This window comes from Schistocerca nitens, chromosome 1, assembly GCF_023898315.1.
Source record: "Schistocerca nitens isolate TAMUIC-IGC-003100 chromosome 1, iqSchNite1.1, whole genome shotgun sequence".
NCBI lineage: Eukaryota > Metazoa > Arthropoda > Insecta > Orthoptera > Acrididae > Schistocerca > Schistocerca nitens.
Window position 1 is genome coordinate 396,320,212 of NC_064614.1, and position 14,733 is coordinate 396,334,944.

Below are 14,733 nucleotides of genomic sequence, written 5' to 3' on the forward strand. Positions count from 1 at the left end.
GCGCCAACTTAATTTGTCATCAAAGGAGGAAAATGACATGTGAAAGTGATACATGAGAGGGAGGGAAGAGAGACCCTCTCATTAACAAAGACCAGCAAGAACGTACAGCATTTGTAAACAGTATATTTGTGAAGAAGGAAATTGATGAATTAAGAAAAATTTTTAGATTACCTATGTTATTTCTTGACAACGTGTAACAATTTTGCTCCAGTTTCAACAGAAGTTTTATATCTGCCTAGAGAAAGTAAGTCGTTTTCATTACTAAACACCATGGCACCTAAGGGAAGCAACGGAACAATGTATGTTCCAATGATGTAAGTGTGCATTTAAATCTTAGTTCCAACTTATTTTTCACTTTCTTTTAAATGAGATAAATCTTTAAATTTTAAATGCATTGAAATGAACTGAAAACTGCAGTAATTTATGGGAACAAATTTATTGACACAAGTCACAGGTCATTAAAAAAAGAAACCCAATATCTTCCCTCCAAGATGTTTTCTCCTCGCTTCTTCATGATCCATTATTCCTCCACTAGTAGTTAGTACCACATACCTGAAAAAGGAACAGTTACTTAGAAGTACATTTTTGTCTAGTAACTATAAACTAACAACACTAGTAACTATAAAGTAACAACACTTGTAACTATAAAGTAACAACACTAGTAACTATAAAGTAACAACACTAGTAACTATAAAGTAACAACACTAGTAACTATAAAGTAACAACACTGTGCAGATAGTCTAATCCAACTCAGCCAAAATAAGTAAACTATTGGCTGTAAAAGCAAACATCACCAACTTGCTAACAGATACATCTAAAAAATCTGTCTGAAATTACTGTATAACAGAGGGGGGAATGCTCCAAACTATCGTTTGTTTTTTATGTCCACCCATCAAACTGTATCTTTGGAGAGAGACTGCAGTCAGTTATGTATTACTTGTTAGTTTAAGTCATTAACTTGCCACTAGAGCATTGGTAACATGTGAGCATTGGTAACATGTCGACTGCTATTCTGACAACAGTTGTTCAATCCCATTGTGGACTACTTGTGTGCACAGCACATGCTGGTGTCTGCTATTGGCATGACTCAGCATTCCAGTTGTTTCATGTCCATCAATTGCTATGCATTAACTAAACACTGCAAGCACGCTGACACCGGCTTGGTACAATGGCAACTAGCAACTTCCACATGAAACTGAGAACGCTGACTAGATGAACTCTGTTCCAAAGAATAAATGTATTAACATGAGCTGAGGCTAACATGGAACATCTTTCTGGGTGGCACTACACCACAGGCAGTGAATTAGATGTGTTAAAACTAACTGGATAAAATAATGTGATGGGCCAGCAGAAATAGGGCAACAATTTCAAGTGTCCTCCCAAACTGCACTGGGTCAACCATCAATGCATGCAGGCAAGTTGTGCAGTTAGTGTACATGATGGTAAGAAGTCTTCAAGTTAATAACAGAATAATGAACACAAAACCCCACCAAAGTGATCAAAGTGACAACAAAGATATCTTAAATTAGTTTTATAGCTAGAATAAATTGTAACACTAGCCTGTTACCCACAGCTACAACCATGTACTTGTATAGCACTTGTTCTGCACTCGTCCCTGAGTACACCACTCTCCTTTTTCAATCCTAACCCCATCCAACCATCTCCATCTCACTTCACATCCCAACCCGTCTCACTATTCATTTTCTCCCCCCCCCCCCCCCCCACTGAAATCACTATTCATCCCCCTCCCCCTCTGAAATTTGCCCATCTGTGCACTTTCTTCAACCTACGCATTTGTCCTATGAATAAATAACCACAACTAATCTCTTTAAGCCTGGATATTCACATAGAGGAATAAAATTGCTCAGTTAAAGAGTTCCAAAATGTACATTGCTGCCTTGCTAAGAATCTCAGAGGGCAATGTATTAACATACATTGTAATACAACTACTTTTCCTACACCAGGGTCTATTAACATGTTATGTTACAATAGTCAGATGGGTACAGGACTATAAATTTAAAAACAAATACGGGTAATGCAGGAGTAGGTCTGATACTGAATAAGACAACAGGAATGCGGGTAAGCGACTATGAATAGCATAATGAACACATTATTGTAGCGAAAGTAGACAGGATGCCGACACCCCACAAAGTTTATATGCCAACTAGCTCTGCAGATTGTGAATAGATTGAAGCAAGGTCTGATGAGGTAATAAAAGACATTACCAAGATAGTTAGGGACGGGAATATTTAATTGTGATAGGGGATTGGAATTCAAAAGTAAGAAAAGGTAGAGAAGGAAAAAAGTAAGTAAATATGGACTGGGGGATAGGAATGAAGGCGGAAGCTACCTGGAAGAATTTTGCACAGAGCATAATTTTATCATCACTACTACTTGGTTAAAGCATCACGAAATCAGGTTGTATATGTGGAAGAGATCTAGAAACACCGGAAGGTTTCAAATTAATTATATAATGGTAAGACAATTTCACAACTGGATTTTAAACTGTAAATAATTTCCAGGGACAGATGTGGACCCTGACTACAATTTATTGATTACAAACTGTAAATTAAAACTGAAGAAACTGCAAAAAATTTAGAAAATTAAGGGGATGGGGCCTGGATAAGTTGAAAGAACCACTGGTTTTTGAGAGTTTCAAAAGTAGCATGAGGCAATAATTGACTGAAATGGAGGGGGAAAGGAATGCAGTAGAAAATGAAGGGTAGCTTTGAGAGATGATCAGATTAATGCTTGTACCACAGAGCATGAATACGAAACTTTGTAGTGCTGTGGAATGTGTCAGTTTAATGAAAGATGTCTTTATATGCCATATTTCAAACTTTAGTCGCAAGATTATTAATTTATACCTAAAAATTCATCTACTGAGTAGAAGTTGTCATTCAGAAATTCTTTTAATTTGTTTTTAAATGTTCATTGTCTAGCCATCAAACTTTGGACGCTATTTGATAAGTGACCAAAGATAAATTTAACCCAAAGTAGTGAAGATCAGCTTTTCTCTTACAAGGGAACCTCCTCATCGCACCCACCTCAGATTTAGTTATAAATTGGCACAGTGGATAGGTCTTGATAAACTGAACACAGATCAATTGAGAAAACAGGAAGAAGTTGTGTGGAACTGTGAAAAAATAAACAAAATATACAAACTGAGTAGTCCATGGGCCACATAGGCAACATCATGGAGATTGTGGGCTCAGGAGCGCCGTGGTCCCGTGGTAGCGTGAGCAGCTACGGAACGAGAGGTCCTTGGTTTAAGTCTTCCCTCGAATGAAAATTTTACTTTCTTTATTTTTGCATAGTTATTATCTGTCCATTCGTTCATTGTCTCTGTTCACTGTATAAGTTTAGTGTCTGTGTTTTGCGACCGCATCGCAAAACCGTGCGATTAGTAGACGAAAGGACGTGTGTCTCCAATGGGAACCAAAAACATTTGATCGCCAGGTCATAGGTCAACCGATTCCTCCACAGGAAAACACATCTGATATATTCTATACGACACTGGTGACGGCATGTGCGTCACATGACAGGAATATGTTGTCGACCCACCTAGCTTGTACACTTGGCGAATGGGTAAAAAGATTCTTCTACCTTGCCCGATTTAGGTTTTCTTGTGGATCTGATAATCACTCCCAAACAAGTGATGAAAACATAAGAGTTTGTCACATAAACTGAAAATAAAAAATTAAAATTTTTACTCGATGGAAGATTTGAACCAAGGACCTTTCATTCCGCAGCTGCTGACGCTACCATGAGACCACGGCGCTCCTGCGTTCCCAGTCTCCTTGATGTTGCTTATCGTATGATGAACTATTCAGTTTGTATATTTTGCTTATTTTTTCACAGTTCCACACAACTTCTTCCTGTTTTCTCAATTAATCTGTGTTCAGTTTTTCAAGGCCTATCCACTGTGCCAACTTATAACTAAATCTGAGGGGGGTGCGATGGGGAGGTTCCCTTGTTAGTGTTTTAGCTATGTACATTTCTACTGCTTTTGAAGTAGGATGGGTTATTAATAACAAATTTCATAAGCAATTTGCTTATGAATATATATTCCCCAGTTCCTTACATAAATGTCAAGATGATCTTGGCTGGGTTTTATCCATTATTCTGATAACATACTTTTGTGCAATGAATACTTTTTCCTTAACGATGAACTACCCAAACTATGATGCCATATGAAAATAATGAGCGAAAATAGATATAGTAAGCTAATTTACTGACGTGTTTGATCACCAAAATTCGCAATAACCATAAAGCAGACTTCTGTTCAAACCCTATATTTGTTAATGGTGTTGTGCCATTTACTATACAGAACTGCATATACAGTTATCAAAATTTAATGAGAGTCAATTTGCAGAGAACCACTTAATAATTTTCTGACACACATTATTTAAAACTTCCTCAGCTAATTCTTGTTATTTGGGTGTGTTTACTGTACTTTTATGACCAGCAAGAAGAACTAGCTTTGCATCTTCATGACTATAGGGTGGCATATATTAAGAACAATAAGGGACCAAAGAATTTTAGAAAAAGCTGTCAGAAGTGAGACTGGGTGGTAGTTGTCGGCATCAGAACTACCCCCCCCCCCCTTATGCAATAGCATATTTCAATTTATCAGAAAAAAATGCCCTGTTTCAGTGAGCTATTATGTATGTGACTGACGATGCCACCAATTCCAAGCAAAGACTTACTTTACTTTACTGCTCCACACATTTTCCACAAATAACCACACACCGTTTACATTTCCACAGCAAAGTCTCAGTGTAGGCATAGTTCCATACAGACATCGTTTTAAGTGTTGTAGCAGTGATTTGCAATTGAAAAACGGCAACAACCATACCAGCTGTCACCCAACACTGAACAGAGATAAGGGTAAGCTGACAGACAAGTTTTGTTTTGAATTGAAGCCAACAGATGCAGTGAGAATTTTACACACATTGGACTCAAATGGGCAATTTGTGTTCCCTATTTTGACATCATGCATCAAAGAAGATAGATGGTATCAGCAGTGCAAGTTTCAGTGCATTCTGCACACCTTCCATATTTTAAAACATCTGTTATCTTAGTATTTGGTTTAAGTACACCGAGGAAAAACTTTCAACCTTATTCATGCAGTATTGTGAGTAATCATTGGATGAGGACCTCTGCACAATGCACCCTGAAGATATATTTCCTGCTGAATGTTTATGAACTTCAACACAGGCCATTCACCACCTCTATAATTATCATAGTAACAGTGTAGTCATTGTGATGTTATACAATAACTATGAAAGATGAAATGCAGAGACTGATACCACACAAAGGAATTGAGTCATAGAAAGACAATGGAAAGATTGCTAAACAAATTCTCTGCCCGGTTTTCGACTACCTCTCCTCCTGCCCTGACGTGTGGAGTATATCCTACCCATTATCCTCCTCACCCTCACACAGTGTTATTCCATTGCCCACCAAACATACACAAGTATCTCTTTTCATCCCTACTCCATGCATGCTACCAACTCCTTGCACTCCATGGTCCATATCCCTGCAGTAGATCTAGATGCAAAACATGTTGCATACATCCCACCACCACCACAACCACCATCACCAGTCCGATCACAGGCATCTATTATCCCATCAAAGGCAAAGCTACCTATGAAAGCCATGCTATCTACTAATTACACTGCAGCCACTGTGCTGCTTTCTATGTGGGCACGACAACCACAACCACATGAATGGACACTGAAACTGTGGCCAAGACAGGTAGACTGCCAGTAGCTGGACAGGTTACCAAACTTTATGTGCTCCACTTCAATGGCTGATTCACAGCCTGCACTATACGGATCCTTCCAACTTTTCTGAATTTTGCAGGTGGGAACTCTCCCTACAACATATCCTTCACTCTTTAACAACCCTGGCCTCTCAACCTTCAACTAGTTCCTGTCCTCCCCCCCCATACGCACTCCCACTAACACTATGTACACCTATTCAACTAATGCACCTATTCGCTTTTCCCTTTCTCCACAATTCTCCTCAACCTTTCCCACTCCTCCAGTGCAGCGTTTCAACCCTGCATCTAGCGGCACTATAATGCCCCCTCACATCCTTGCTCACTCCCGCAACAGCGCAACATCTACCTCCATCCCTCGCCTCAACATCCCCTGCTCCTCCTCAGCTGCACCACCCACCCTGGATTGTTGCTCTCGGCAGACAAATGTGCAGCTCACAGTTGGACCGCACAGGTATAGAAAGTAGCCTGCATTTTCTGCTTCTGAAGGATCTTTTTTTGTCCAAAAGCAAAACGTTTAGCAGTCTCTTCATAGTGGCTGTCTGCGACTTAATATCTCTTCTATGTGATGAGTAGCAATATATCCTTTTCACGTTGTTAGTCCATCATGGACTTTCCACTGTTTAACTTATACCACTGTTAGTCACCTTGTGCATATTGTTCTGTCATCCTAAAGTGAGATTTTGTACGGATCAGGAACTTTAACACGAGGGTTTATATTCCTAACCTTTTCCACCATTACTGAATTTCACAGAATCTATAAGCCACTACCTTTAACAGAACAATCTAATAAGCATTTGAATGAAGCCCCAGACCATTCAACACAACCAACATTTTTTTAAAAGAAAAATCATCCACATACAAACCTAATTTCTGCACAACCTTTCATTACACCACCTCACCAAAACTCTCACAATACATTGGAGAGCTCAATACTATCGAGACTGCTTGAACAATCTTGTGACATCTGACTCACATGGTGGGATAGCAAGCGATTGCAAGAAAGTAAAGGACTGCCACAAGGACAAGCTATAGCTCTTAGTGAAACGTGAAAGTTTTATGAAACACAGGTGAAATTGATGATAAATCCTACAAACTTACAAACTTCAACTGTATTTGAACTTGTTTACAGTAATAGTTTTCATAGTATTTATGGTTAGTGTATAAACATTTGTGCCAATTTTTTTTTTAAAGTAAAGCTGTCATAGGCAAAAGCATTTCCCTTCAAAAATGTTACTTGGCTCTGAACCCAACACAATTTTTAATCTGACTATCAGAGACTATTTACCACGTGAGTTGCGAATGAGCATTTTAGTGCCTGACTGTGGTAACAATAAATAACAGCAACAAGACCTGCCGAGGAGATAATATCAGTAGATACCACCAGATTACATCTTGTTGTGATTTTGACTATTAATTTCTGAGCAACTTTACTTATGACCTGCACTCCAATAACATGCTGCACATGTTAGATTTTTTAAAAGGATCAAAACCCCTAATATGTTGAATACAGAAGCGTCCGATCCCACCTGTCTGCTTTGACCCATGACGTCACAAATATGGTGGAAACGACCATAAACCACGATTCAAATATGGCGCATATAAAGTCCAGAATGAGATTTTCACTCTGCAGCAGAGTGTGCGCTGATATGAAACTTCCTGGCAGATTAAAACTGTGTGCCCGACTGAGACTCGACCTGAGTTCGAGTCTCGGTCGGGCACACAGTTTTAATCTGCCAGGAAGTTTCGCATATAAAGTCGTTAAATACACATAATAAAGACAAAAATACATCTAAACACACACACACACACACGTTCCACAAAAAGCGTAATGACACTAACGGGACAAGCGCAGGAAATTGGGGGTTTTTGGGTGGGGACAAACTAAATATAAACAAATTTATAGACACCAAACACCATACAAAACCTCGCAAAACGACAACACAAAACTCCCCAAATTCCACTAAACACAATATCATCTGGAATCGGACACTTTCCTTGACCTATATAGCTCAACAGCAGCTTCCGATCACATAAATTGGGATCGAACACTTCCCTTGACCTAGATAGCTCAAAAACATCTCCCGATACCAATACCAACAGATACAACCACCCATTGCAATAAGACACTTCCCTCGACCCCAGCACATACACTAAACAAAAAAAGGTCCGGTGCCACAAACTAGGTTGGCCACACACACACACACACACACACACACACACACAAACCAAACCAATGAAAAAATACTCAACCAAAAGAAATGACCCACCCACACCTCACCCCAAAATTAACCCATAAACAAAAACTAAATGCAACATACAAAATTCTCAATCACACACTACAACTCAACAAAATAGATCCTCCACAACAAAAACACAAACCAACACCCCCCCGTCCCACAAACACTAAATAAACCACCCACCAACCCTAACTAATCACTTTCGGCCTATACATTTTACTTACAGCCCTTAAAAACCCCTGAAAAACACAATAGCCCCCAGGGACACCCTTCCGCCAACAATACGCATCTAAATGAGACTGAAGGTTGTAAGAGCGCCTCTTCCCCCTCCCAACAACTGACTTAACAGCCCCCCACATCCCCTCTATTGTATTTGTGCAAGCCCCATCTCATAATTTTTAAACTCTAAGCTATGGTTAATGATAAAATGATTGGATCCCCTCTCACCCAACCCCCTATATGAAGAAAATGCACCTGAAACTATTGTGGACCCCAGTTCTATATACTCCTCAATTAACCCCACTAATTCCGCCTTAAACCTCCCTTCCACGACCCTAAAAACACATTCAGAACACCCACCCTGCCCGGAACAACAGCCAGGTCGACAGAAGTGTCCGATCCCACGCGTCGGCTTTGAACCGTGACGTAAGGGTGTTGTCATGTGTGACGTCATGACGGAGCGGAGGTTGGTTTGTGAGTGTGAAATTTTTGTAGATGTCGTCGTGTTGTGGTTTGTTGTGCTCTCTGGTGGTATGTTCAGGGTTTTCGTTTGTGTGGTGTAATGGGCTCAGTTTGCTTTTGCTCATTACCCAGAATTGTTAGAGTGTCGGCTGTGTTTTGTAGTGGAATTCGTTTCAGTGACTTAACGATTTTGTGTGAAGGTTAATTTAGTGTTGTTCGCTGTACATCGTGTGGTAATTTTAGTAAAATTAATCGGTTGTTGTCTTCATTCAGGAATGGATATGACGGATAAAATTAACAGTCCGCAGGTCAAAGGATGTGTTTGATCCCAATGTGTGGCTGTGTATGTTGATATTGGTATCGGGAGATGTTTTTGAGCTATATAGGCCAAGGGAAGTGTTTGACCCTAATTTATGGGATCGGGAGCTACTGTTGAGCTATATAGGTCAAGGGAAGTGTCAGATTCCAGATGATATTGTGTTTAGTGATATTTGGGGAGTTTTGTGATGTCGGTTTTTCATCGGGGTTGGTGTCTAAATTTGTTTATATCTAGTTTACCCCCACCAAAAACACCCCATTTCCCGTTAGTGTAATTTGGCTTTTTGTGGAAAGTGTGTGTTTGTTTCTCGATGTATTTTCGTCCTCATAATGTGTACGTACCGACTTTATATGCGCCATATTGGAATCGTGGTTTATGGTCGTTTCAGCCATATTTGTGACGTCATGGGTCAAAGCAGACGGGCGGGATCGGACGCTTCCGTATTTCCCAACAACCCCCCCCCATGCACAGTCACCAACCACAGACTTACCCCTCCCATACTTCCTTTTCCCAAACTGTGACTAGTCCGCCTCCACAACAACCCCATGCCCCCCCCCCCCAACTTACCCCTGTACTTAATAAACTCAGAACACACTTCACGGCAAAAAGGAAACCAATCAAGCACAGTTCTCTCACTCACACCAGTCTCATACGCGCAAATACTGCGTGGGGATCTATAACAAAAATAATAAGTCATCAGTACAATCTCACGCATGCCCAACCTAGACTTCTCGAACCTGGAACCACACCGTATGGAATGCGAAATGTCATCCTTTCAACAGCACCACATATAACCGTCCCTGGTCCGAGATGCCGGAACTTTAGTCAACTTCATTTCTTGCCCACAAATGGAGCACTTCGCGATCTCGGCAATTAACCCAAACAGCTGTAAAAACTTTATCAGCTACAAAGCGGTGTTTCCCATTATTTCACGCAGATGTGCGCTATTAATTTTATCCTTCATATCCATTCCTGAACAAAAACAACAACCGATTACTTTACTCAAATTACCAGACGACCTACAGTAAACAACAGTAAATTAACCTTCACACTAAACCACTAAAGCGTTAACTCACTGAAACGAATTCCACTACAAACACAGCCAACACTAACAAATCTGTATAATGAGCAAGACAAACTAAGCCCATTACACCACACAAACGAAAGCCCTAAACATACCACCAGAGGGCACAACAAACAACAACACGATGACATGAGCAGTTGCCAGCGGGCTTGTGCGCATGCGCAGAGCTGAATTCGCGTATGAGCAGTGCCTTCCTCCCGCTTCTGGCTACTTGAAGCGTGGCTGTTTGGTGTATGAGCAGTAGCAGCAAGTAGCCAGATGCTACCCGGAAAAATTTTTCTGGTGCGCCCAAGCTGCCAGATTCGTACATGCGCAGAGCAAGCTGAGTTATAGTGGGGGGGGGGGGGAGGGAGATCCTTCCCCACGTGACCCGTGTGTGTTTGGTCTTCGAAATATTGCTGGTCTCTTCGTTTACAGCTCCTATGTCAAATGAAATCAAAATAGATTTGTGGCCGTGAGCCATCAAGTGAATTAATATACATTCTCAGAACCATGAAAGACCAAAATAAGTTAGTAGTTTCAATTTTCTGATTTTATATTATTTCCATGTGATTAGTAATCAACCATTAATGTCTTAATGAAGCTATTTCTGTCTGTTTTGTAGAGAAATATGCTTCTATTAATTTTTTTCTGCTGAGGCAGTTAGTTTATTTGGAACGAAGTGTTTCATTCTGCACTATTGGCTACTTTCAACTTCATTCAATTTCAAGTGCAAATTTTCATTTTCTGGGACGAATGACATTATACCATACTAAAGAACCAAACATGAGAATACAGTACTGGACCTCTGAGAAAACTGGTAGCATGAAAACTACATGAAAATCTGAATATAGGTACTTAAAGAGAGCATCTGGACATAGAAATGTGCAATTAGAGCAGAATGGAGCATTTTACTATGGTTTATGACATTCCCATGCTGGCTGGAGAAATCTCTGATGTCCTGTTCCTTTTATGACACTAAGATCTCTTAATGCTACATACGTACGAATATAAGTAAACATTTACTTGAAGCTGACTAATTAGGCAAATTTGGTCAGTAGTTTTCAACTAAATATTTTGTTTCAAATATGACAGTTGTAGCAGAATTTTACAAATCTCCCTTCTGTGACAGTGTTTTTCGATCACAAGGCACTTGTCTAGTACTTCCTCTAGGCCTGACGTTATTTCTTAAATTTGTGTTTACGTCTTAAAGTTATAGAATGACATTCTATGGTAAAATGTAGACTAGCAGCATACCATGTTTTATCGTTTTAACTCTGCACATGGCTTCATATTTAATCCTAGAGTAGAATATAAACTGTCAGTTGTACAGTTTCTTTGCCTCACAGACAACTTTGTTAATTTTTTGGACATTTTGAAATAGCCGTGAAATTTATTGTCCTTTATTCCGGTGTAAGCTACACAAGAAACTGTCCCCCCCCCCCCTCCAAGAAATTTGTATTCTATCATACTAGCTTTTTGCACTGCTGTGTAGATGTAAACCTGTTGGAAAAGCTACATAACAATACTGCAGATATGAATTTGAAAAACAATTTGTCAAATTCACCCCATAGCAAAATGTTATGGTACTTCGAGCTGTGGAGTCTAATTTTGATGATATTTTGCCAAGAAATGCTTCCTGATTTGTATCCTTTATTTGGGTGGGATATGATAAAACAAATGCTCTAAGTACAACTCTGTATGTCCTCTCAACAACATGCCGCAGGGCTGCACATGGTCACGTGATGCCCCACCACGAAATTCCACCAGAAATTCAACGAAAATTGTATGAGCAGAGCAAGCACCACGCACGGGCTGCCTACGTCATCGTAGCTGCACATGCGCAGTACAGCCTGTTGCCTGGCACTGTCTGGTAACTGCTCAAACGAACCTCTACAGACACGCCAAACTCACAAACCAAACTCCGCACTGTCATGATGTCACACACCCCAACACCCTTACGTCACGGGTGAAAGCAGACGGGTGGGATCGGACGCTTCTGTCGACCCTAACGCAGTGGCACATAGCATCAGCAGAAATCAGTACATATGGTGGCTACTGAAAAATCAATAGTTTTAGAGCTATGATGTAAACTGGTGGAACAGTTCAATTACCGCTGGAGAACAGCAGTACCTAACTGACTCACCAGCCATGGTAAATAAACACTTCGTTGAGGCCAGAGATGCAGTTTTACTTATTCTTGCCTCTCATAGCTATTGGTCACAAGGCTCATATGCAAATAAATACGGGCGAGTCACGAGAACCACCACCTTATAAGTTTAATGCCCAGTAAGATAAACTAATTATTCATGACAGACAAAACCCTGTACAACTTACCAAGGCTATTTATAAAAAGAAAGCAAACAAACTATAGACATGCTACGCTTTATCTATGTCTTAAGTTATGGCCACTGAGGCATAAACAAGGACTGCGCCACAACAATACAACTGGGAGCAAATACGACACACATTAATAAAGCCATATTTCACAGATTATAGGTATTCACGTCATGCATCAAACTATGTAGAGACTTGACTTTTCTAATACAGGTTTATCAAATTTTCTGGGCAGCTTTCGTTTCTAAAGCGAGAAGTGTGTTACAAAGGAGAAAGTCTGTCAAATTTTAACATGAACTTAGGCAAGAAGGCATGTAACAAGAGATGTCTTTTCCAAAACCTTTTCTCAACATCCACATTCATTGTCTTTGCCAACTCTGAACAAGACTGTCAATTTTCCCACCTATCCTACACTTCAGGCTACACCAGAGCATCACCACAGTAGAGAGTTTGGAGGCAGGGTCAATTACCACACTCTTGCAAACTTATCTGTGTAGTAGCACCCCAAATCCAGGACAGGTTGGAAGGTTAAATTTTTGTCATGAGCTGCCATACTACTAGGTACTTCACTCAAAAACAAGCTACACAAACCAACAAGTATAACGAATAATTATATGGTACATCAAATTGAAAAAGGCATGAGGGAGACGCCCTATGTACCTTGATCTACTGGGCGTGTGACCGATCACGGTATAATTTAAGTAAAGCGAGGAGTCCACATATGTTCAGTTTACCTTCACCAATGATGGCTTACACTAAGTTAACCGCGAAACAAAAAATCAGCAAACTAATTTATTTGTTGTTGTTGGAAGTTCACTTTACCCACAATCATTTAGATATTGGTGTCTCAAACTAAAAAAGTACTAAAAACCTGAACTTACCCGAACTGTCGAGATGGAAGCAGATTATTCGTCCACTTCTCAATATCATTTATTGGTACGTCAAACCTAGGCGATATGACACCACATTTATTTAATCTTCCAGTAAGATTTACTACTATCTTCCCAGCGCGATGGTCATCCACTATTTCAAATTCTCCAATGTAACCTACAAGATACGTTTCGAATGAACATTTGATATTCATCACTTCATTAACCAGTTAACTAAATCAAGAGTCCGTAATTCGCTGCTTACCATGCTTCATCATGACAGTCAAGAACTTCACTATGACTTTGGAGCAAGGCCTGATTAAGACCTGCCTTTTACCTCTCTTCTCAGCATTATTTATTGATTTGAGAGCATCACTCAAAACATTCATGCGCACCATTGCTGAAAATTTAAGTGTATAAGTAAATGAACATACAGTAAACTTAGAATTATTATCATTAACCTCTGTTACACACTGTAAACACAAGCAGCAGCACAAAGTATTGACACTGTTGAGATTACAAACGTAGAATATAATGATATTACTGTACAGATCTTCCCACGAAACAATGTACATATACCACTAATATCACAAAAAGATACAATTAATATCTCCTGATTGATTACCTCCGATATAAACTTCACCATTCAACGTGTTTCACACGCACCTTCGCTACATACACAGGAAAAAGGAAGTTCTTGAGTGTAGTTACCAAAGACACAACACTTTTCGATAGTCAAAGATAATAATTATTTAGAATGAGAGTAATCGATGTAAAGTTCTAACAGACCATATAATTAATTTGGAACCCTGTTAAGGCTGATTCACACTGGCCGTCACGACACGTCAGATCAAAATATTCCAAAATGCATTTCAAATGACGACATCCACACTGGCAGTCAACGAATCGTCGCGTCCCCGCAAGCTTTACCGCGAAGTAAGCTTTGGCGTCATCGTCTGCTTACATCGATAATTAACTTATATTCGGCAGTCTCATTCCTGTTATATCTCACTTTTGTATCCTGTTAGTCTTCGTTTTGTAATTGTGCTTTCTTTTCATGTGAGATTGCAAATGTTCTGTGATGACTCGAATACCTTTCTGTGCTGTGTATCAGTCAGCATTGGCTTTAGGACACACAGATTTGTGCAGCAAATATACCAGACTTTGATTTAATAAGTAGCTTTTGCAGCGAAACTTATAAATGTGAACGTTTATGCATCTATGTTAGAAGTAATGTTAAATCTAAGGAGGCAAAAAACTTAGCAAGGTGAAGTAAGCAGAAAAAGATTTTGAATGTTGTATTTGTGAACATACAGAATGTCAAGCTATCATTGTTTGCATCTATAAGCCCCAATCAGGTGACATTACCTAATTCTTATATTATATAGATGATCTTTTAAATGAATTGAGAGGCAGGTCAAAATGCACAATAGTTCTTG

General features: G+C 39.7%; 1 protein-coding gene across 1 annotated transcript; it reads right to left on the reverse strand.

Annotated features, from left to right (window-relative positions):
* Nucleotides 1-420: 420 nt before the first annotated feature.
* On the reverse strand, nucleotides 421-14,043 carry LOC126249479 (40S ribosomal protein S15Aa). Its single transcript, XM_049951135.1, has 4 exons — nucleotides 13,920-14,043; nucleotides 13,560-13,694; nucleotides 13,307-13,472; nucleotides 421-552 (listed from the first exon to the last, which is right to left on the reverse strand). The coding sequence occupies exons 2-4, from the start codon at nucleotides 13,690-13,692 to the stop codon at nucleotides 459-461; spliced, it is 393 nt and encodes a 130-aa protein (XP_049807092.1). The 5' UTR covers nucleotides 13,693-13,694; nucleotides 13,920-14,043; the 3' UTR covers nucleotides 421-458.
* Nucleotides 14,044-14,733: the final 690 nt, after the last annotated feature.

Coding starts and splice junctions, on each gene's coding strand:
- LOC126249479 (XM_049951135.1), bottom strand. CDS start 13,692: ATGGTGCGCATGAATGTTTTGAGTGATGCTCTCAAATCAATAAATAAT. Junction 13,473..13,559: donor GACTGTCATGATGAAGCATG/GTAAGCAGCGAA, acceptor CGTATCTTGTAG/GTTACATTGGAGAATTTGAA. Junction 553..13,306: donor CTTCCATCTCGACAGTTCGG/GTAAGTTCAGGT, acceptor TTCCTTTTTCAG/GTATGTGGTACTAACTACTA.